Below are 22,206 nucleotides of genomic sequence, written 5' to 3' on the forward strand. Positions count from 1 at the left end.
GGATTAGTTTGCAGCAGATTGTACTGTGGCACAGCTGCTGACTGATTCAGAGTGGTTGCTCACATGTTTGGAACCACCTGTTACATGTGATGGTATGAGGCACTCCTGTAAGGCTATGCAATGTTGGGTATATGCTCTTCAGATGTAGTGTGTGCATCTTCTGACCAGCCAAAGAGGTAGCATTTTGTGTGGTTAGCATGATGGAATATCCCTCCCCCACTGATACTGAGTAAGATCCAGGTTGGAGACAGTGCCACTATGTTAATCAGACTGTATCTGAGATAAACATATCTCATCACTTTCATCAGCCTAAGCACAGCACAAATGCCAGCATCTGCCTATCATTGTGCCCTAGTCTCTACAGGTATCACCACAGCAGTGATTTGTCTTGTGAATATGCAAAAAAAAATACAAACTGGAATGAGCATAAGTTATTGTGCCAAAACTTTGCCCCTGTGGCATACACACTAAGGACACCGATGTAAAATGTGCCATACTAACCAGCCTGGATCTAATGCCATCCTGCCATGACTGACTACCTAATATGCCAAAATGTGTTACAGCAAACAGTTGCTGTAGTTAGCCCACAGTGATTATATGTAGTGCAACTGTACAGATGTCTGGTGTAAGAGATATTAACCTGGGTCATCATCCTCAGAGATGGGTGGAGGTGGGTCCATTTTTATGTCAGCATCCCGTTTTCCAGAATTAATCCCAGAACCAGTGATCCTCTGCAAGGACACCAACATTCTTCTGGGTCTATCAGTCTGTTGCTTCCAGGTGGTTTTACCCTGTGGCCAACCTTTCAACTGACATCGAGCATGCCTTTGCCTTGATATTATGTGATGTGTCAGTAACACAGTTTGGCACTGCTATACATTACAAGTGCACCCCGACTCCCCACCATACAGAATTCTTGTCATGGACCACTGCCTACCAAGTCTGGTTGCATAAAGACTGGTGAGCACTTCCTCTCCCCAACAGGTACAATCTATGTGTCCTAATTTCCTGTAGCAGGACATCAATTTCAGCAGGGCTGAAAATGTCCAGATCTGCCATCCACCTCACCTTAGAGACATATAAACATCCATGAACACATAACACAGAGATATAGACTGTATGCTGTTGGGACAGATAGAATGTCAGTTACAGACAAAGGGGTAATCTGTGGAGACCATGCAATAATCAAAGTAATGACAGTGACTATGCCATATAACAGCTACAGGAAAAGATACAGGAATATATGTTAGGGGAACATTTGTAGACACATGACTATTGTGCTTACCACCATAGGCAAACACAAACACTAGACTGGCCATATGATTACTTTAACACACTATTCTTATATGTAAAGCCATGGAAAGAATTATCATGGAGATGATCAATAGAGATATAGTAAACCTCCAGAAACTTGACCCAACCCAGTTTGGTTTCATAAAGGGCAGATCATGCCTACTCAACCTAGTGGACTTCTTTGAGAAGGTCACCAAAGCAATGGATGAGGGCAAAATCGTTCACACTGCCTACCTTGACCCGGCCAAGGTATTTGACACAATACCCCATTCAGGCATTGTTAACAAACACAAGAGGGTAGGTACAAACCCGTATGTCACCCAGTGGACAGCCAACTGGCTCACAGACAGGACACAGGAAGTTAGAATTGGGGAGTCCACTTCTACAAAGAGGCCAGTCACAAGTGGAGTCCCCCAGGAATCAGTCCTGGGATTGCTCCTTTTTGGCATTTACTTCTCTGAAGTCAAGGCCAATGTCAAATAAATTTGCAGATGATTGCAAATTAGGAGCTGTTATTGAATCCCTCACTGACACAAATGTTCTCCAGGAGGGGCTGACACAGGCGAACAACTGGTGTCAGAGCCATGGACTAAAACTAAATGCTAAGAAATGCATACTAGTATCCTTTGGGAAGTCATCCATCTCTGGTAACTATCATATTGACAACACACCCCTTAGAGTTGACCCAGTAGTCAGGGACTTAGGGACACACCTAGATAGTAATCTAGTCTTTGATCATCACGTGTCTACAGTGGTGAGGAAATCATTATATGTTGTGCAACTTATAAACAAGGATATGGCATCCATGTCCAAGGAAGTCATTGCTCCACTGTGTTCAGCATTCATTAGACCTATCACTGAGTACAATGCACCGTTTGGTATGTACCTAACCAGGCATATCCAACAACTGGAAACGTCCACAGAGGTTCCTCACTAAAAGAGTACGGGACATAAGTAATATGTAGCCTAGTAAACACCTATGAACCTATAACACTGACATGCAGGTACAGGGACAGGCTGTTTTCATATTGTCAGCTACTGTGTCATCACTACCTTCTACAAACATGAGTCACATACAGGCATTCCTTTTGGAGGCCTTTTGTGAAATAAATTGTAGTGGAAGGGTGGACATCATTAATAATGTAGACAATATGCTGCTTTCCTTACATTTTCAGAGTATATTGGGCTTCCTTATGCTGCTTATAAGCCCACATAATGATGATATTCATTTTAATAATGTTGTCAAAATATGTAATATAGCTTCAATATTCTACAAATCTTAGTCTAGACTATGGCAGCCTGCCTCCAACACTACACAGGTTTATACCTACTTCTGCATCATGTAGATAGATTAGGTTAGGAGGCATTAATGCCTATGAATTATTGTATTTTGATACTATGTAGCCTACTGCCTATGTTCATCTCTCACAGTTCATGGACTAGAACTCATTCAGGAGACTTGATCAGGTACACAGGTCATGTTGCATCATAAGTAGCTACACTGCTGAAATCATATGGTATGTATGATATGCAAGCCACCATCTCTTCCTTGTCATAACATCACCTTTTTCAGAGGTGGTTTGGGAGAATGGCATCTGATGGGCAACATTGCTGAGTGCCTGCATGACATGTAAAGGCAAGCACTGATTCCTAGGATGAGCTTGACAATTGTTTGTCACAATCATATTGTAGATATGATTTGTGGGCCACCATCTTTTTCTTATGATAACATCACCATTTTTATAGGAGATTTGGGAGAATGGCATCTTCTGATAGTGCCCATTCCAGAGTGCCTGCATGATGTGTAAAGGAGAACAATGCTTTAAGGAGAGCAAGAAAATGCTTTATCTCCTATATACCCATTTTACAGAGTGCTTATTCAGCCTCAAACATGCTGCATTTTAAATAGTGGATGGTTGCTATGACCTAAATGAGGAGTTATCTTCAGCAATGGGCATCACCAAGCTAGGGAGAATGGGGGCATCATTTTGCAGTGCAGGAACCCTAAAGAGGTCTTTGCAAAGGGAAGTTCAGGTTAGGCAGGAATGTCACAAATGGCATGGTAAGTATGTAATTAATATATATATATATATATATATATATATATATATATATATATATGTGTGTGTGTGTACAGCATTGTCACTTCACTATAAGAGGTTCTGGGTTCGGTTCTTGGCTGGGGCGGCTTCTGTGTAGAGTCTGCATGTCCTCCCTGTGTTCATGTGTTTTTACTCCCAGTACTATGGTTTCCAAAGACATGCAGTAAGCAAATGAACAAAGTGTGTGTGTGCATGTCTGCATCTGTAGTATCGAAGAAGTGGGTGTTGTGAGCACTGGCTGTATATGACGGTCACTGTTGATGTGGCACTGACTCCATCTGCAAAAATGGGGAAAAGGGGTCATGGACGAATTGAGGAAAGCATTCTTTTTCATCCTGCTGCTGGCACTGTCAAATAATTGTCAAGCTAATCCTAAGAACTGGGTTTGCTACCTTCTGGATTTTCTCTGAGTGATTGTGAATGTGTTAGATATGGTGATGGCAATGCACAGGTGGGCTCACTCTACACCATGTCATGGAGACTGCACAGAATACCCCTCCTAAAGAATTTAAAATAAAGCTGAAATTCAAAACGGTATGAAAAATGTATAAAACAATTCTAGACAGATTTAGGAAGATGCAAAAACTTTGTTAACAAGAAATGTAGCTTGTTTATTAACTAAGGTACTAGGCAGATTTGGTGACCAAATGCCATATGGTCTTTATCTATCAACAAGTTCTATATTTGCATGATGTTTTCTCTACATCAAAATCAAGGCTTGACTTCACTGATTGTCCATGTTTATAAATGCATACAGCTAACTACATGATACTGAAAATAGCCAGTGGATTCAAATGTTATGGGTTTGGGTGGGTAGAACATCAGGAGGACTCTTGCCAAAGCCAGATGTCACTAATGTAAGTGAACACAGAGGATACCCTTGTTGCTGATTGGTGAAGGGAACAGATCATGAATTTTCAGTCTATTGCAGCAATAGCAAACCAGTGTCCACTGGGTTTTTGAAGGTATTTATATTAGGGGTTCATAGAGTCAGACAATTGGCTTAGCAAAAGGAAGAGTGGTAGTATACTGCTGCAGGAGGAATATTTTATACATTTTGTGTAGTTTGGAGTACTTAGACAGTCTGGCAGATCACTATAAGTAAGAGAACTGGATTAGAAAAGGCTGATTAAAAAAGCACAACTTTAGAGATTCAACCGGGGGGGGGGGGGTTGCAAGGTTGAACCTTTAAAGGGCCACTACAGGCAGAAACTGTAAATATATATATATATATATATATATATATATATATATATATATATATATGTGTGTGTGTGTGTGTGTATATATATATATATATATATATATATATATATATACGTGATTCTTGAGTCATGAAGTTCTACACAATCGAAATTGCCATCAGCACAATAACCACTTACTACTAATTTTATTTTTTTTTTCCTAACCTTGAATGCCCTCATGGATGCAGAAGTACTGGCATGATCTTGTTTTATTGGAAAGCTATTTTTGCCCATAATAAATTGTGAAGGCACAGCTGATGATGTAACAGTGCCCTAGTCTGTCTTGTTAGATTACAGTCCCATTCACTTAGAATGGAAGTAGCGAGAAATACTGTGACACTTGAGAATCCTCAGTAAGAATGTCAGTGAGTCTTTGCAGTGACTCTTACATATTTGTTTCCTTACTTTGTGTTGCACCATGTGTGAAAAGTTTTTGCAACGATAAACAAATAACTTTCTTTCACATCCTGTCTACCTTCATCCTGCTTTCCCTAAGTCAGACAGTGTCATATTTCTTGGCTTGCAAACACCAGCTAATTAGCAAAGTTGCTTTCCATAGTTATTGGATTTAATCACCTCCAGACAACAAAATCTTAACAAGTTTATTGTCTCAGGAAGGGAAAAAAGAGTTTATGGAGCAATATGCAATCAAAGAGGTGTGAACCTTTAGTCTGAACAATTTTATGACCTCAGTAGGTGTGAAATTAAAAAAAAAAACTACAACTGGGCACATTGCTCTGTATGTTCTTTTCCTTAGTTTAAAAAAAAACGTTTGCATTTAATAAAAAAATGATGCAGCAATAAGAGGGAGATTTCTATATACAAAATATCATAAGATTTCATTCAGTTCCAACATGGTATGCATTGAGGAAGCTGACTGTGGAAGAAAGGTCACAGGGGGAAGAGACTTCTAAGTCATGCTTGTTTTTTTAAATATTTGAATGCATAGGAATCGTTCTGTAGGGAAGAAAGTGCACTCTGGAGAAAGGGTGTAGTTGCCTTTAAGATTTCACAGAGCTCAGTTTATCAGCTTTGTTTCTTTTTATTCATACACGAAGTGCAATGAAGCATTTTAGCTTGGAGATGTTAGGATCATCATTTATGTAAATTATTCCGTTCTTCTAGATAAGAAAACTTGTATGAGTTGTTTTTAAGTTTTCATGTCATTTGGTCATTTGCTTTGTTTAGGTTGGTACTGCCAGGTACATGGCTCCTGAAGTGTCATGTAATTTGGTCATTTGCTTTGTTTAGGTCGGTACTGCCAGGTACATGGCTCCTGAAGTGTCATGTAATTTGGTCATTTGCTTTGTTTAGGTCGGTACTGCCAGATACATGGCTCCTGAAGTCTTGGAATCAAGAGTGAACTTAGAAGATGTTGAGTCCTTCAAACAGATAGATGTCTATTCCATGGCCCTGGTTTTATGGGAAATGGCTTCCAGATGTGAAGCCACTGGTGGTAAGAGCTTTCATTATTTAATATATTCTCTTCTTTTTTTTTCATTACTGTAAAACATGATGAATGCAAGCTGGTTTGCGTATTACAGTGAGAAAAGGACATCAAAATTGATCAATAACATAAGTAGAAAACAGATATTTCAGCATTAATCAAGACACATGGTGCAAAAAATATATAATTAATTATATATTTTACCTAGAATGCAAAAATAAACACAGATATTGTCATCATTAAGGCAATAAATCCTTCATTATGTAAATACTGAAAATATCCCTTCTTCATACAGAAATCTGACTCCAATTAATCAAATTCTACTTTACAGTCACCTTTATGTCATACCTTCCTATATTCAGGCATACTATTTTCAGTCTTCATATACAGGAAATGTGAGCAATCTATTGTCAGTAAGCAGCTTCTGTGAACAATGTACATGTTTACACAATGAGTATTCATTTGAATTTGTCTGTCTTCTTGTGTATGTATATTTTATCTGTTTAATTTCATGTATATATAAACAATGCCCCACAGGCAGTGATTGAAATGAATCCTCTTGGACCAGGGAAAACTCCAATTAACAAACATCTAATTCTTTTGGCTTTTCCCAGTTAGGGGTTGCCACAGCGGATCACCTGTCCGCTCATGATTGGCAGTAGAGTTTTACAGTGTCAAGTTGCCAGCCTGGCATCCAACCTTCCACAGAAGGTACACACACATACAAGCACTCACGCCTAGGGCATATTTAGAGTGTCCAATCCACCTACAGCATGTCTTTGGAATGTGGGAGGAAACCGGAGCACCCAGAGGAAACCCACGCGACCACAGGGAGGACATGCAGACTCCACAAAAAAGGCACCCCAGCCAAGGATCGAACCGGAGAACCTCTTGCTGTGAGGCAGCAATGCTAACCTCTGCACCCACAGTGGCCACCCCCAATTAACAAACATAATAAAGTAAAAAGTAAAAGAAAACAACAAGAATAGGAGTATGAAAACAATGTGTGCATGCATCAGAGCCTGCTGTAATAACAGTTCAGTTCTTCTGCTCTGCTTTGGGCGCTGCAGAGCAGAGATTCTGAGATAGATTATCATATCAGTAACATAATGTGTACAGGTGCTGGCATCAGACTGGTCACTCATGTTTGTACAGTGCAAAGTGGATCAGTACAGCCTTGAGAAGACAACAAGACCAAATACAGTTCATAAAAATGTGATTGAGATAAAGCCACTGTAGCATAATGAAACAATAATCCATGACTGTGTTTGGGTATATCATGATTTTTCCATGGTTTGTGTGGTTTGATCATGAGAGAAAAGCCTGAATGATTAAGCAAAGCCAACCATGGGTAAGTCCTGATATGCCCACACAAAGGAGTGGATTATTGCTATTATACAATGATATTATTTAATAAAGACATTGCTTACCTTTCTTAAACAATGTCTTTGTATAATGACACTTCAGTCTTCCGTATTGTCTTCTGTAGGCTGATGTACTATCCATGCACATGGGACTTTCGTTCCCACTCTTGCACAGAATATCAGTGCAGAGAAGGAAAAGCAATGGAGAAAAGAGAATCCCCAGTTTTGTTTTTTTTTTTTTTAAATTGTTAAAAAAGCAATTTTACGAGGAAAACTGCAGAAATACAAGGAAAATTAGATATTGTTCAGTTTCTTTAGTTTCTCATAATGTACCTGCTTTTTTTGTATTTTGCTCTGTCCCCGGCATATGCCAGTAGAAAGTCTGGTTGTTCAAAGGTACTTCAGTGGCTGGACTTTTTCTATTGGTATATGCTCGATTTACAACAGGTACGCTGCTTAGGCTGTCCAATCAGCATGCTCATTTTCAAATAGTAATGAGGTTTTATTGTATAATTAGAAGTCATATCCAGTCACTGAACTCTATATAATTCTATTCAATTAGTTTGTCTGATTTTATTTCTTGTTTTTTTATAAAAACATTAAAACTGCTGAAGCTGAAATAATAGTTAACTAACATTCTTATAGTTCCCTCATTAACTGTATAATTCTGGAGACAGTCTTTGTGAGGATGTAAACTACAGGTAATTCAGACAACAGCAACTGATATCATGCAGGGTACAAATCAGAAAATGCATGAGAAAATATTGAATTACCTTTTCATTGATTTAAAGAACAAACAAAACAGGATGTTACAGAGGCTTTAAAGTGCCTTAAGAGATATCAAGGTCATCATAGAATGCATTTTCATAGCAATAATCTGTAATAAACAAAGGACACTGTCTTATACTTAAGTGGAATGTAACATGAGACAGTTAAAGAGCAATATGAATTGTATGGCCAAAATGAGAGAAACTGAAAAGGGAATGAAATAAATGTATGGCAGTTAGAATCGATGTTGTAGTTATTTGCAAATTTGAAATAACGGCTGGCAAAAGGATGGGGCAATGGTGCAGAGGTAGCGTTGTCGCCTAACAGCAAGAGGTTCTCCAGTTCGATTCTTAGGTGGGGCACCTTCTGTGTGGAGTCTGCATGGCCTCCCTGCATTTGTGTGGATTTCCTCCCACGTTACCATCTGGAGCATTTCTCCCTGGGCCTCTGCTGAAAATTGGCTTCATTCCAGTTCGGACATTCCTGGTAAGCAAATGTTAAATAAAAATAAATAAATAAATAAAAGTTTAGAATTAGTGTCACATTAAATAACACAGAAATGTATAGACTGACTTTGGAAAATTATCTTAATCTGCCATCACTCTGGGTTTTAATTGTTTCTGTGGAAAAAAAAAAGACAAAAGTTCCTAATAAGCCCATTGAATGCACCGATCAGTAAAACTTAATCACAGTTAGCCATGTCTTACAGGAGTCACATAATATAAGTTGAATTATCAGATGAAAAGGCAAGAAATGTGGAAAAGGCATAAATATAACTGCAAGTACAGAAAACTCCACCTCATGTCAATCAGGATCTGATGCAGGTATGATTAAGGAGACGTGAATTTAAGCCAAAAGATGAAAGGTTAATATTGGTGGCCCAGGATAGTGGACTACATACAGACTGGTTTACAAAGTCCATTGAATATGTCAGAGAAACAGACAAATGCAGATTTTGTAAAACGGTATCAGAAACAGTCTCACATCTTGTTGCTGGGTGTGATACATTAATGGCAGACGGCATGTATACTGACAGGCATAATAATGTAACAAGACTGTTGCATTGCGGGTTGTGCAAACAGGTCTACATTAGATAATCGAACGTTTGAAAGTTCAACTGTTACATAGTTGACACTATATGATCAAACTTTCAAAAGTTCGTCTAATAAAAAAATAACCTACACAAGACACCTACCTGAATGCTCAAAGGAGGGGGGCAAGCTGCCCTGCACCCCCCATGTGGGGTGCTGTACCCCCCACACCCCCAGCTCTTTTAAAATACCAACTCCGGGATTACACTACAGTGTAGAAAAAGGAAATCTTCCCATTTCATGCTGTACGGAGATCTCCATTACAACGTTCGAACATTCAAAAATCAGATCATATGGTGTCGACCATATGAGACTCGAAATTTTGAATGTTCCAACATTCAGTATAGACCCGTGCAAACATTACAGTATTGAAATAGCTGAGAAGCATTGGAAATATGAGTCACAAAACTTTATAGGCAATGATGAAACATATCACATGGGATCACCCATTACTAACAGTTCAAAAAATAGATGTGAGAAAACCAGATATAGTAGTCCATGAAAAGAAGACAAAAGCATTGAAAGTGTTATACCCAGTGACTACAGTGCCTTGGATACAGAGACACAAAGTCATAACATACCAGGATTTGTAGGCTGAAATGAGGGCAAAATGAAAGAAGGATACCCAGACAATTCCAACAGTAGTAGGACCAATGGGTCTCATAAAAAGAATTTACACTCATATTTAAATATGCTACTGATACATGTAACTCTGTATGAATTACAGAAGGAGTCAGTTCTAGTGGTATTGCAGGTACTGCTTGGAGCACTTTTAGCTGACATCAGAGACTGGAACAATATGATTTCATGAACTTTAATCAAACTTTGACTTAGGAATGGGGTCTGTTCCGACCGTGGTACTGAATGTAGTTGTTCCTAATTTCTTGTTACTGGAGACTGAGTTTAGTCTCATAACTGATCAGACTAACTGTTATTTACAGGAACAACAGAATAATGTTTTAATCCAGTGAATCATTAGAGGGGGAAGACATCCATTTTATCCATTTGTAGTAGTTTCAGGCCTAAATTGTCAGAAGACCTTTTTTGAAAAGGTCTCCAAAGTAATGGATAAAAGAAAAACAGTACATACTGCATACCTCAGTCTGACCAAAGTTTTTGACATAATCCCCCACTCAGACATAGTACAAAAGCTAAATAACTTGGGAACATACACCACTATGTCACCTATTGGATTACCAATTCACTCATATATAGGATGCTGAAAATCAAAAATAGAGGAAATTACCTACACAAAAAGATCACTCACTAGTGAAGTCCCCCTAGGGTTCTGTGCACAGACCTCTCCTGTTTGGCATCTACTTCTCTGAAGTAAAAGCCAACCTCAAGGGACTCTGGGTGACTAGATCTGCAGATGACTGCAAACTAAGAATAGCCATTGAATCCCCAAATGACTTAGCCATCCTGTCCCAAATAAATAGCCGGTGCCAAAATCATTGACTGAAATCAAATGCTAAAAAATGGATTATAATATCCTTTGGGAAGTCATCTATCATAGGGAACTACCACCTTGATAGTATGCCCCTAAGAGGTGACCCAGTTGTTCAGATTTGGGAACTTATGTAGACAGTGACCTAACTTTCAACCAACATATATCCATTGTTCTAAGAAAATCCTTCTATATTGCACAGCTTATAAACACAGGGACTGTGTTTAGATCTAGAGATGGCATTGTCCCCCTTTGCTAAGCTCTCATTAAGTCAGTCATTGAGTATAATTCCCCTTTTGGCATGTATCAGTCAAAACACATGCAACAACTGGAATATCCACTGAGATACCTTACTAAAAGGATACAAGGCCTAAACAATATATATGATATATGGACTGACTCAAAGCCCTGTCACTATGTTCAGTTTCCTACAGACTGTTAAAAGGTGACCTGATTCTGGCATACAGGGCATCCTCTGACCCAGTACTGATGGATTTACTGCTTTACATAGGGATCTAAACCTATTCTGCAGCATCAACGGAATGGTTTGCAGGGACAGGTATATTTCACAGAAGATACTGCTGCAGTGGAACAGCCTCCCCATTCATAAAGAACAAAGTTCATCCCTATCCATATTCAAGAGCAACTTGGATGTATGGATAGGAAACAAAACATTTACCCCAAGACTGCCCCCTGTACTACTATCCCATACATGGGTCCCTTCAAATTGTCAATGGCATAACTCCAGTTATTCTCACAAGGAGTAATGTATAATTACCAACCATGGGATGGATAGAGCCAATCTAACAACAAATGGGAGAGGTTAATTCAAGCACCAAAAGGGGAAATGGCTAGACTTAAAATGGCCTGTAAAGGCAGATAGCCTAGTACTTACCTATGAACATATAAGACACCTTGCTGCCATATGCGTTTAGTAGGTTTGCTTAACTCAGCTCATTTTACAAGCAAAATGCTCAAATTAACAAAGAAAGGGAAGAGGAAGGTACAAAGAATCTGAGAAGAACAGGTTAACCAGTGTCTGAGGATGCTGTGAAAATCCTGGGACTATGCACAACAGTAGGGTAATCTTGTTGTGTGGAATCCTTAAGAGCGGGGTAGAAAGGTACAGATGAAAAGGAAGTTGATGGAAAAGGAGATAACTAGAAATGAAAGTATATGTATGTATGTCTTTCAGCTTATCCTGGTTAGGGGTTGCCACAGTGGAACTCCTGTCCGCTAATGACTGGCAGTTGATTTTTACGGTGCCGAGTTGCCAGCCCGACACCCAACATTCAAAGAAGGCACACCCAGTCACGCACACACCTACCTGCATGTCTTTAGATGTCATTTGTAGACTCAGTCTATTTTAAAATAGATTCAGTCTATTTTTCAGTATCTTTAACGAAATCAATGTTCTGTGTATAATTTCCTGTCTGTCCTTTAGTCTTATATAACATCTATGTAAATTTTCATTCCTGCATATGTAAGCTGTATTCTCTTGTTGTAACAATACTTTGAATCTTGCAATTTAAATATGTACTTCTATTGTGTATTGGAGCTTTTCTCCTCGGGCCTCTACTGAAAACGGATATGTATCCAGTTAGACCAGCCCGGTTAACAAATGTAAAATAAAATAAATAAAATAAATAAATTTGACTGTGGGGAGGACATGCAGACTCCACACAGAAGGCTCTCCAGCAGAGAATCGAATGGGAGAACCTCTTGCTGTGAGGCAACAACGCTACCCGCTACACCACAGTGGCCCTTTAACTGGAAATGAAAGTGTCAATGCAGTTATGAAAAATATTGATTCATGAGAAGAGTGGTGGATCCCAGGACTATATTTACATAGTGGGTAATGGCGTGAAAGTCTGGAGATATGTACAAGAACAAAGGTAGAGTTAAGCATATTCAATGTATATAAATTGCTTCCACTATGAGTGGATGAAGTTGAATCCACTGAGTATTAGAATCCGTGAACTGCATTGCCCCCTAAAAAAGGCTGAAAAAACACTTTTACTTTTTACCCCCGGAAAATCCCTCACCCCCCCAAACGTATATATACAAACTCCACAGCTATACCAACTTGAAGAAGGGGGAATTCTCCCCAAAAAGGCATTCACTGCTAGCACAGCTTGCAAGCAGCAACTTCATATGAAGGAGCTCTGATTCTCAGCGAGCTGAATTGCAGGCAAGTGATGCTTCAGAATTCAGTCTTTGTCCGCCAACAGGTTACCTGTCTAAATTAGTACATTTATCCTGAGTATTTCTTGCAAATATTATGGTTTATAAATCCTACAACAATCATCTGAAATAATATCTGCAACATTTATATGTATACACTATGCTTAGAGACAGAAATAGCTATTTTTAAAAAATTCCTTTTAGGACTGAAGGGGCAACACCTAGACATGAACCATACATTTTTTTAGTCTATAAAGACAAAGTTTAGAGAAATGTGTACATTTTTCTGCAGGCTACTCCCTGTATTCACAGTGCCTTGCTAATTGCTGGAATACCATCCCACTCCCCTTAAGAACAGTCTGCAACCTGAATTGCTTTTAATGTCGACTGAAGCAACACCTAATAGATAAATGTTTCTGTACCTGTACCACTCCTGGTTAAACTGGCACTAGTATAGCTATAGAATTTTGTGCCATAACTCTCTATTGCACAAAATGTAATGTAATATTATCACAACTATATCATCTCTTCTTCTTTAGCGTACTTGTGCTTCCTCTCCTCCTTCCCTTCTTTGGGGTGCTGCCTTTATCTTATCTTTCTATGACCTAGGTTTTGAACAAGTCTTTATAGTAACAAATATTCTTACATAAAACCTGGCAGTCTGTGTATACTGATGATATTGCACTGCATATACCTCCCTCTGTTTAAAAAAATATTCATATACAATCCCTGCAACTTTTTTGTTTAATCAGAACTATTTGTTAAAAGAGACTACTACCCAAAACTGAAAAAAAACATGTTTTTCAGCATAACTTGAACTTTTCTGCATTACTAATGTCTCAAGGTAGGTGGTTATTATTTTGTAATTTCATATACCCCAAAATGGCCTGAAAGGGGTTTGCCATGGGCAGTACTGATTTTGTTTTACAGTCAATGCCTTCACCTTCCAGATGTCACTTTAGAGATACAGAAATAAATCCTTATAATAAGGGATCATTTACTATAGTTTTCTCTCTCATCAGCCTTCTACAGTACTGTGACTGTCTACTTTTGGCTGTCAGCATCAATCCGCATCTTTAATTACTTTGCTTCCTTTGATTTTCATTCGTGGTCATCTCTGATATAACACATTAAGAACGGTTTGAATGATAGGCTTAAAAATGTAACTGAGTTAATTATTATTTTCAAAGTAACAACTGCAGTGCACTGTTCAAGTGTGAGAGAAATGACTCTGATTAATAGGTGTTACTTGAGAAGGTTTATGTTGCATTCACAGTTTTTAAAACTGTAGCTTGGATTAGAGTCTTTGATGTTAATCTACATTCCCAACTCACTGATTTGTCTCAAAACACTGTATACAATGCAAAAATGCTATAACAAAACACCAGAAGAAAAATGCACTTTTACAGAAAATACAGTATAGAAAAATGCAAAATAAAATTCTGACAGAAAATAAGAAAAGAAAGATGAAAAAAATGTTCTTTCTTTGTGGCATTCAGAGTTTGATTAAAGGGGAAAGACAAGTAATTTGCAATAAAAATAAAATAAGTTGTATTTTATTGTTCATTTGGATCTGAAAACTAAACTTGAAAGTCTTGTTTGTGTTCAGACTCTAGGCTACACTATTTATCTGAGTTGCAATGCTGGCAATCTGTTACTGACAAGGCACATATGTATTTATTTATTTTTTCTATTATTTTGTTTGTTTTTGTTTACCAGGAAAGTCCATTAGAAAAATGAAGTGCCATTTTCAGCAGAGGCCCAGGAAGAAATGCTCCAAAACAAGGATAGAAATGCATTTTTTACAATTCATAATAAAACAGTCAACAAACATTGTTTACAAAATAGTTCAAAGCAAACAACAGACAATTATTTACAAACTGTATTTCTTAGTGTGTCTTACTTCACCTTTTCTGCTGCCCTGTTAATTCCTTGTAGGCTGCATCTACAGCCTTACTCAAGGTAGCTTTGATCTTGTTATGCGTAGATTTAGAGACACATAGTTATGATACATATTTTATTTGGAGTGGCATATCCTGCCAGTCATTTTTATACATTCATAGGTAGGTACTAGGCTATCGGCCCTAGGGCCTATACAAGCCTAGCCAAAAAGGTACCCTGGCTTTCGCCACCGAAGAAAATTATTTTTCCTGTGCCTCTGTCATGCAGAGCCACAGAGGTGATCCCCAGGGTGAATTTCCTATTTCCCATCCAATCATCAAGATTTTTTTTGAAGAGTGCTAATGAGGAGCTTTGTTTGATATAGATAGGTAGTTTGTTCCAGAGTATGGGAAGTCTCTGGGACAGGAATCTATCCCTCCAGCATGTTCTGTTTATTGTGGTGACAAGGTTTAGGTCCCTAGAGTGTGTAGCTCGAAGGGACTGGGATTTCTTTAAGTAGAGCATGTCCAACAGCTCTGGGTTTGACATAGCTTTGTATTTTAGGCAGCGATCGCCTCTGAGTAGGCGATATGCGATGGAGTAAAGCTGGAGTTTGTTGAGACGGTCTCCGTAGGGCATCTGTTTGAGGTCAGTAATCCTCTTTGTGAGGTATTTCTGTGGCCTTTCCAGTTGTTGTAGATGTCTTGTGAGGTACATACCAAAAGGGGTGTTGTACTCTATAATGGGTCTAAGGAGTGATGAGTAGAGAGGAACAATGACCTCTTTTTTCCTGGATAAGAAACATTTTGTGATGAGGTGTGCCATGTAGAAGGATTTCCTGACTACTGTGACAATGTGATTATCAAAGGAGAGGCTACTGTCCACCTGTGTCCCAAGGTCTCTTATCATACTTTCAGTGCTAAGAAGACTACCACCTATGTGGTAGCTCATGGGTACAGAGTTTTTACCAAAGGGAATGACAACGCACTTTTTGGCATTGAGCTTGAGGCCATGGCTTTGACACCAGGCATCTGTCTCAGTGGGGCCCTTTTGCAAGATATCCACATAGTTAGGAGTTTCAATTATGGCTCCTAGTTTGCAGTCATCTGCAAACTTTATTAGCCAAAAACCTTCGTGTCAGCCTGTACTTCAGAAAAGTAGATACCAAACAGGAGAGGACCCAGGACTGAACCCTGTGGTACTCCACTTGTCACTGGTCTAACGTCAGATTTGGAGTCTGCTACTTTCACAGTGTGCTTTCTCTCAGTGAGCCATTTGGCAACCCATCTTGTGACATAGGGGTTTATACCTAGTTGAGTGAGTTTGTCTATAATTCCAGAGTGAGGGATGGTGTCAAAAGCCTTGGCAAGATCTAGATTGGCTGTGTGAACCACCTTACCCTTGTCTACAGCTTTGGTGACTGCTTCAAAGAAGTCAATTAGGTTTAGGAGACATGATCTGCCTTTTACAAACCCGAACTGGATGGGATCCAGAGGTTGGAGATTACCAATGTCTTTGTTTATAAGTTCCATGATGATATGTTCCTTGACCTTGCAAACCAGGCTCATTAGGCTAATGGGGAGGTAGTTCCCAGGGTCTGTGGTGGTCCCCCCTTTGTGGATTGGGATAACCATCACTGTGCACCATTCAGTGGGCACAAAGCCTGAGGTGAGGCTATGACTGAACATGGTGCTTAGGTGTGGTGCCAGTTCATTCTGTAGTTCATGTAGAATGCAGCCTGGGATGTTGTCAGGTCCCATGGATGCTGTGTTCTTGGCTTTGGAGAGTGTGGTTTTTACCTGTGCAGCAGTGATTACAGAAACTTTGCATTCTTCTGGTATAGAGATGGGCCCTTTAGGGGGTGACTGGGGTAAAGTTAGCACTGAACCTATCTGCCAGGATGTTGGCAATATCAGTTGGTTCTGTATATTTAGTGCCATTGTGCTGTAACTCAGAGCAGATCTGAGTGTTGCCGTTGCGATTCTTCACATAGCTATATACTGCTTTGTGGTTGTCTTTAGAATCAGTGGCAATTTTGTTTTCATAACTAGCTTTGGAGGATTTTATGAGGGATCTCAGCTTCTTGCTGAGGCTGACCAGGGAGTTCTTCCAGTCATGGGATTTTACTCTTTTTTGCAACAGTTTCTTCTGCTGTAGAGTTTGCTTATGGCAGGGGATCACCAGATTGGCTTCCTTTTTTTGGAGGATAGCATCTTGATTCTGTTAGGGATAGCATGATCCATGCACTCATGTAAGTGCTGATAAAGTGCATTTGTGTAGTGCGTTTTTGGTTTGCCTATCTCTGCTATCCCATTGTTTATTGTTTTCTTAATGGCTTTATAGTTGGAATATGTGACCTAACCTAATTAATCTGCCTAACAAATAGAGTAATTATTAAATGATGCATATGACATGTTTAGTGTTGACTTGCAGAAAAGGAAATCACATTTTGGAAAGAGGAACTTGAAAAATTTGTGTGGAGTTCTCCTGTGTTAATGTAACTGATGTCAAGGATATCCGAATAATGGAACTGGTGCTGATGAATTAAATTGACTGTAAATGATGAAACAATGCAAATGAAGCCCACAATGTCTGTATAGTGGAGATTGTCTCCCTGTGCCTCCACTGAAAAAAGCCACGATACATATAAAAAAATGCATTTTTACATGTTAGATAGGTTGGCAATAATTTGAGATTTCTGAACATAGAAATTTGTGGCTGCAACGCAGTTCAAGAAAGCATAGAATACTAATAATGAAGTCATAGTTTAGGTGCCAGCCTGAGGAATGTATTGAAGTCAGTCTTGGTCTGTATTGTAGAGTTACTTTACTTAGGAACACCAGCAGTGTCAGAGTTAGAACTTGTTGTTAAATAGCTGCAAGTAGAATCCACCATAACTGTTAAATGAGTGTACACAGTCTGCAATTGTACATTTGAATATTTTGGTAATAACTGTATATATAATATATAGGCACATAAACATACACACACACACACACACACACACACACACATACATTCCCACCCATGAACTAATTATCCTAATTCTGGGACCACTGAAATCAGCTCAGCAGAGAGTTTTGTTCAGTTTTAATGAAAAAATAATGTCACAAGAATGTTTCCTTTAGAACATTGTGTTTCCAGATTATAATGCAGGTAACATACTTACATAATAGATCCAAGGCAGATTAAGGCCATAACATGTGAAAATAAGACATCATTGTGTGTGTATGTGAATCAAATCTCAAAGCGTGTGTCAGCTGCTTAGAACAGAGACATAGAGCACTGATTTCTGCAGAGAAAAAGGTGGAGTCTTACTTGGGGCCTGAAGAGGATGTCCAGCTCTGGACTGCAGTGTGCTCCCTGTGTGCTCTTAGGGGAAATTGTGCTTGGTGCAGAGAGGTGGATCTGAAAATATTGTGTGTATTTATTTTGCTCTAAGAGAACACTCTCCACTGGTGTCACAGGTGGTGGGGATTGATGCTCCTTGAATACTGACCGAGAGGAGGGACATCACAGGAAGCATACCCAAGCGTAATCTAAAAGCTGTACATGTTCATGTACTAAACAGTCTGATTGCTGACACATAAGCAGTGGCAAGAGAGAAAAAAAAGAGAAGATCACAAGCAAAGGAAAACATACAAGGTAACCATAAGGAATAAGTGGAGAGTGGAAGAAAAATTTGCAGTAAAATTCACATTTTTTTATATAAGAAAAGGAGAGTATCTAGGGAAAATAGTGAGTAATGGTTTTGGAGAGGTACATGGAGAAAGAAAGGTTGCTGGGGCACACAACAATACATAAAGTACACTCTCAGATAAACAGGGGTAATACTGATACAAATGATACAGACAACAGTGGATGAATACAGACAGCCTGAGAATGCTTGATAATGAGTACTTGGCAAAAAAATAGGAACTGGGAATAACATGAAAGGTGAGGGAAATATGGGTGGGAATTGTGCAAGGGTACAAAGCAAATGCCACACTAGCAGGGAGATTAGCTCACACAAACACTGGTCACTTCCATCATTGACATCATATACAGAAAGATGATTACTGCCTCCTGATCACATGACTCAACCAGCCATACCAGGAGGTGCAGTACAGTTGTGAGGTAGGTGTTCAGATGTCAGTGAACCGTAGGCATCACTGGCCTATGCAACTGACACAAGGTGACCTGAGGAGACTCCTCTGGACCACTATCAGAAGAGGAATGCCTGTTCCCCTCCTGAGTAGTGGTCACAGAGACCAGTACAGTGAGCCCTCCACGCTCATCAACAGCAAGGTGGTCTCTATCCCTCAACTAGCAAAAGCTGAGGTCACCACTGTCACTTCTCTGCCAACACTACAATTGGACCTGCAGAAGGAAAAGAAAAACAAAAAAGCAAACTCATTAGTACACACATATGCTACACATACTATTCAAACATTACACTACAATAATGCACATAGCATATGTACCCATCTGCCATGAGAGGTACTTTTGCCTCCTGCAGTAACCTTCCATGCTCTCTCTCTCTCTCGCTCTCTCTGCTCTCAACCACTTTAAGACAAAGAAGGAAGAACTTAGTGCAGTGCTGGCTCTAGAAAAGTTAAAACATTAAAACCTTGTCGGTCTGACCCTAACCACTGCATATTTCTCCCTAAGCAGGTCACTATATGATGCTTGCAATGCTCCCCAGAATAGGTGAAGCCAGTGGCATCACTCACAGTCCTGTCAAGCTTATGTATGGCTTCAGTCTTGTACAAAAGCATATCAGCTTGATCCATCAGGTCTGCATGATGGAAGAACAAGAAATTGTTGTTCTTCAGGCACTGTGAGGATCACTTCTGTCCCCAGTACATCAAGTAACCATGGTCAGTCAGACAGGTCAGTTCGCGGAAACAAGTGGCAACCATGTGGGCGTGGATGCATATGTGGACATCACATGACAGGGACCTTTGCGCAGTAATCAGGTGCTACATAATGGAGCAGACCTGCAGCATTATGAGCTTCACAGATGCTATGCACAAGCATATAGTACACACCCCCCTCAAATGGGTGAGGACAAGCAAGGTAGCACCACTTGTGATGATAACACAATATGGAAAGCAGCAATTCCAAGACAGCTGTGATAAATTCCCTCAATAACATAAGCATCATGCTAGGAGACTCAGATGGTTTATTTTGCTGTACATTTACAGCTACTGTTAAGAGATAAGAGCTGCTCTGAGTACACAAATCAGAGTAATTCAGGCAAAAAATGAAAATAGGTTCCAAAAGCTGTGCAAGATGCCTGTGACACACTACTGCCATTCTATTTACAAGGAAATAGGAAGTTAAGGAAAATTGATTTCCTTTTGAATAGCAAACTCATATAAAGGGGACTTGAAAAAATCTTGAATATTTTTTTCTGGCAAAAAGATGTCCAGGATCACTTTACAGCAGGAGATCCAGTGAAATATAACCACTGAGTGATTCAAATACATTAAAATAGTCAAGGTACAAAGATTTAATGAAATAACTGTGATACAGTGGCAACCATAAATGAACACACATTAGTTATCCAGCCCTCTCAAGAAAAACAGCACAGAGAAAGATAAAAACTACCTAGCAAATGCAGGAAGATGAACCACCTAATACTCTGCTTTTGATTTGCTGTAATAATACCAATAGAAATAATTTAGATTTCAATGCTTTGGGGTAACTCCATATCCCTCAACTAATTTGGTCCCAAAATCTGAAGAAAACCAAAAATAATTCTAGAAAAAGTCAAATGTGCTCAGAGCTGCAAATGAAACATTGAAGGAATATATAAACTCAAATAATAATAGGCTGAAAAAATGGAAGAAGCTTTAAACATATATTCAAATGAAGTGGTAAAACTGCAAAAATCAGAGGCAGAAATGAAGAGGCTGGCTAAATATGAAACTGTTCAAGAAGATATGTTTAAAAATGGTAGAATTGGTAGACAGTGCATGCAGGGAAAACCCAAGATTTTCATGCTGTACCAGAGAAACTAGAAGAAACTGACTGCATTAATTTTATGAAGGCACAATAAGTAACTAGACTGGTATTCCACAGTAGTTTTTGTTAATTGAAAGGGCACATTGTGTATGCAAGCATATAGTACACACCCCCCTCAAATGGGTAGGGACAAGCAAGGTAGCACCACTTGTGATGATAGCACAATATGGAAAGCAGCAATTCCAAGACAGCTGCGATAAATTCCCTCAATTACATAAGCATCATGCTAGGAGACTCAAATTAGTATGACAAAAAACATTGTCACCACATAGTCACAGACCACTAGTACAAGAAACTAAGAAAAAACAGTGAACTTCATAATCTTACAAACCCCGGCAACGTTCACAGCACAGGAAAAACTACAAATTTTTCATGCTCAAGGATTATAGATTGGATGAAGTGTCTGTATGTTACAATGTAACAAGTCAAAGAATGTCAGTCGTGCACATTGTGCCTCAGCAGAAAAAGAAAAAATATCATTAACACAAATTCATTAGCAGAAAGTCAGACTTATTTTGTTCTGTACTGCATTGTAAGGATACAGGTTATATGGAAATTATAAAATACTTTTAAGCAAATACAACGCATTTTGCCAGGTTTCAAGATAAAATTCACATATTCCTCCTGCAGAGACTGGTGAATAGCAAAAGTAGGTTAAATCTCTGTTTAAAGTTTTTTTTAAGTAGAAGCAAAAATGTTAGTTAATGACTCCTGGATTACAACCCAGGAGTAGACTTAGTGACCCAGGGTAGCAGTGGAGACGTCCACTACTACCCTGGGTCAGTAACTAAGGAACTTCAATCCTCACTACTGACTCCAATGTGAGACCGTCACTTAAACAGGAGTAATATTTCACAATTTTCCTCTGACAGCACAACAGGAACATCCTCTATACCCTGTGACTGGACTGTATAAATAACTCTAATATAACTCCTTATTACACACTCCAGAGCAACATGTCCCAGTTTAAGACTTCTAATACACTCACATTTAAATAAACTGAATCTCACACATCCAAACACTTCTGGAAAAAACAGACACAGATTTCCAGCTGTGTCCCTTCCCCCAAATGTAAAATGCTGCCACTAACCAAAGCACCTACATGCCCTTTCAAAGGAGTGTCCAATTATTAAAATTAGGTATTAAAACAAATGGTAACAAACGACTTAAAGCAACCAGGATATCGGAGTGGCCTGGGAATTATCAAAGCAGGTATATACACACTCAAATCACTAAAGAATACATTAATCGATCAGCCACAATGTAAGATAACAAAAATATTTAATAATGAGCAAAATGATGAAAAATATAAAACAGTAATTTCAATAAACAAACAGAATTGAATCACCAGAAAAAAATGAAATTAATACTGAAGG

General features: G+C 39.0%; 1 protein-coding gene across 1 annotated transcript in view; it reads left to right on the top strand.

The window, feature by feature from the left end:
* The window catches only part of LOC122804856 (TGF-beta receptor type-2-like), a 1,261,414-nt gene that overhangs the window by 1,174,424 nt on the left and 64,784 nt on the right, over positions 1 to 22,206 (top strand). Inside the window, exon 7 of the mRNA XM_044075019.1 lies at positions 5,954 to 6,095. Within this exon, the coding sequence (XP_043930954.1) occupies positions 5,954 to 6,095 (142 nt within the window). The remainder of the gene's footprint in view (positions 1 to 5,953; positions 6,096 to 22,206) is intronic.

This window comes from Protopterus annectens, chromosome 6.part0, assembly GCF_019279795.1.
Source record: "Protopterus annectens isolate FY-2018-M chromosome 6.part0, PAN1.0, whole genome shotgun sequence".
Taxonomy (NCBI): domain Eukaryota; kingdom Metazoa; phylum Chordata; order Ceratodontiformes; family Protopteridae; genus Protopterus; species Protopterus annectens.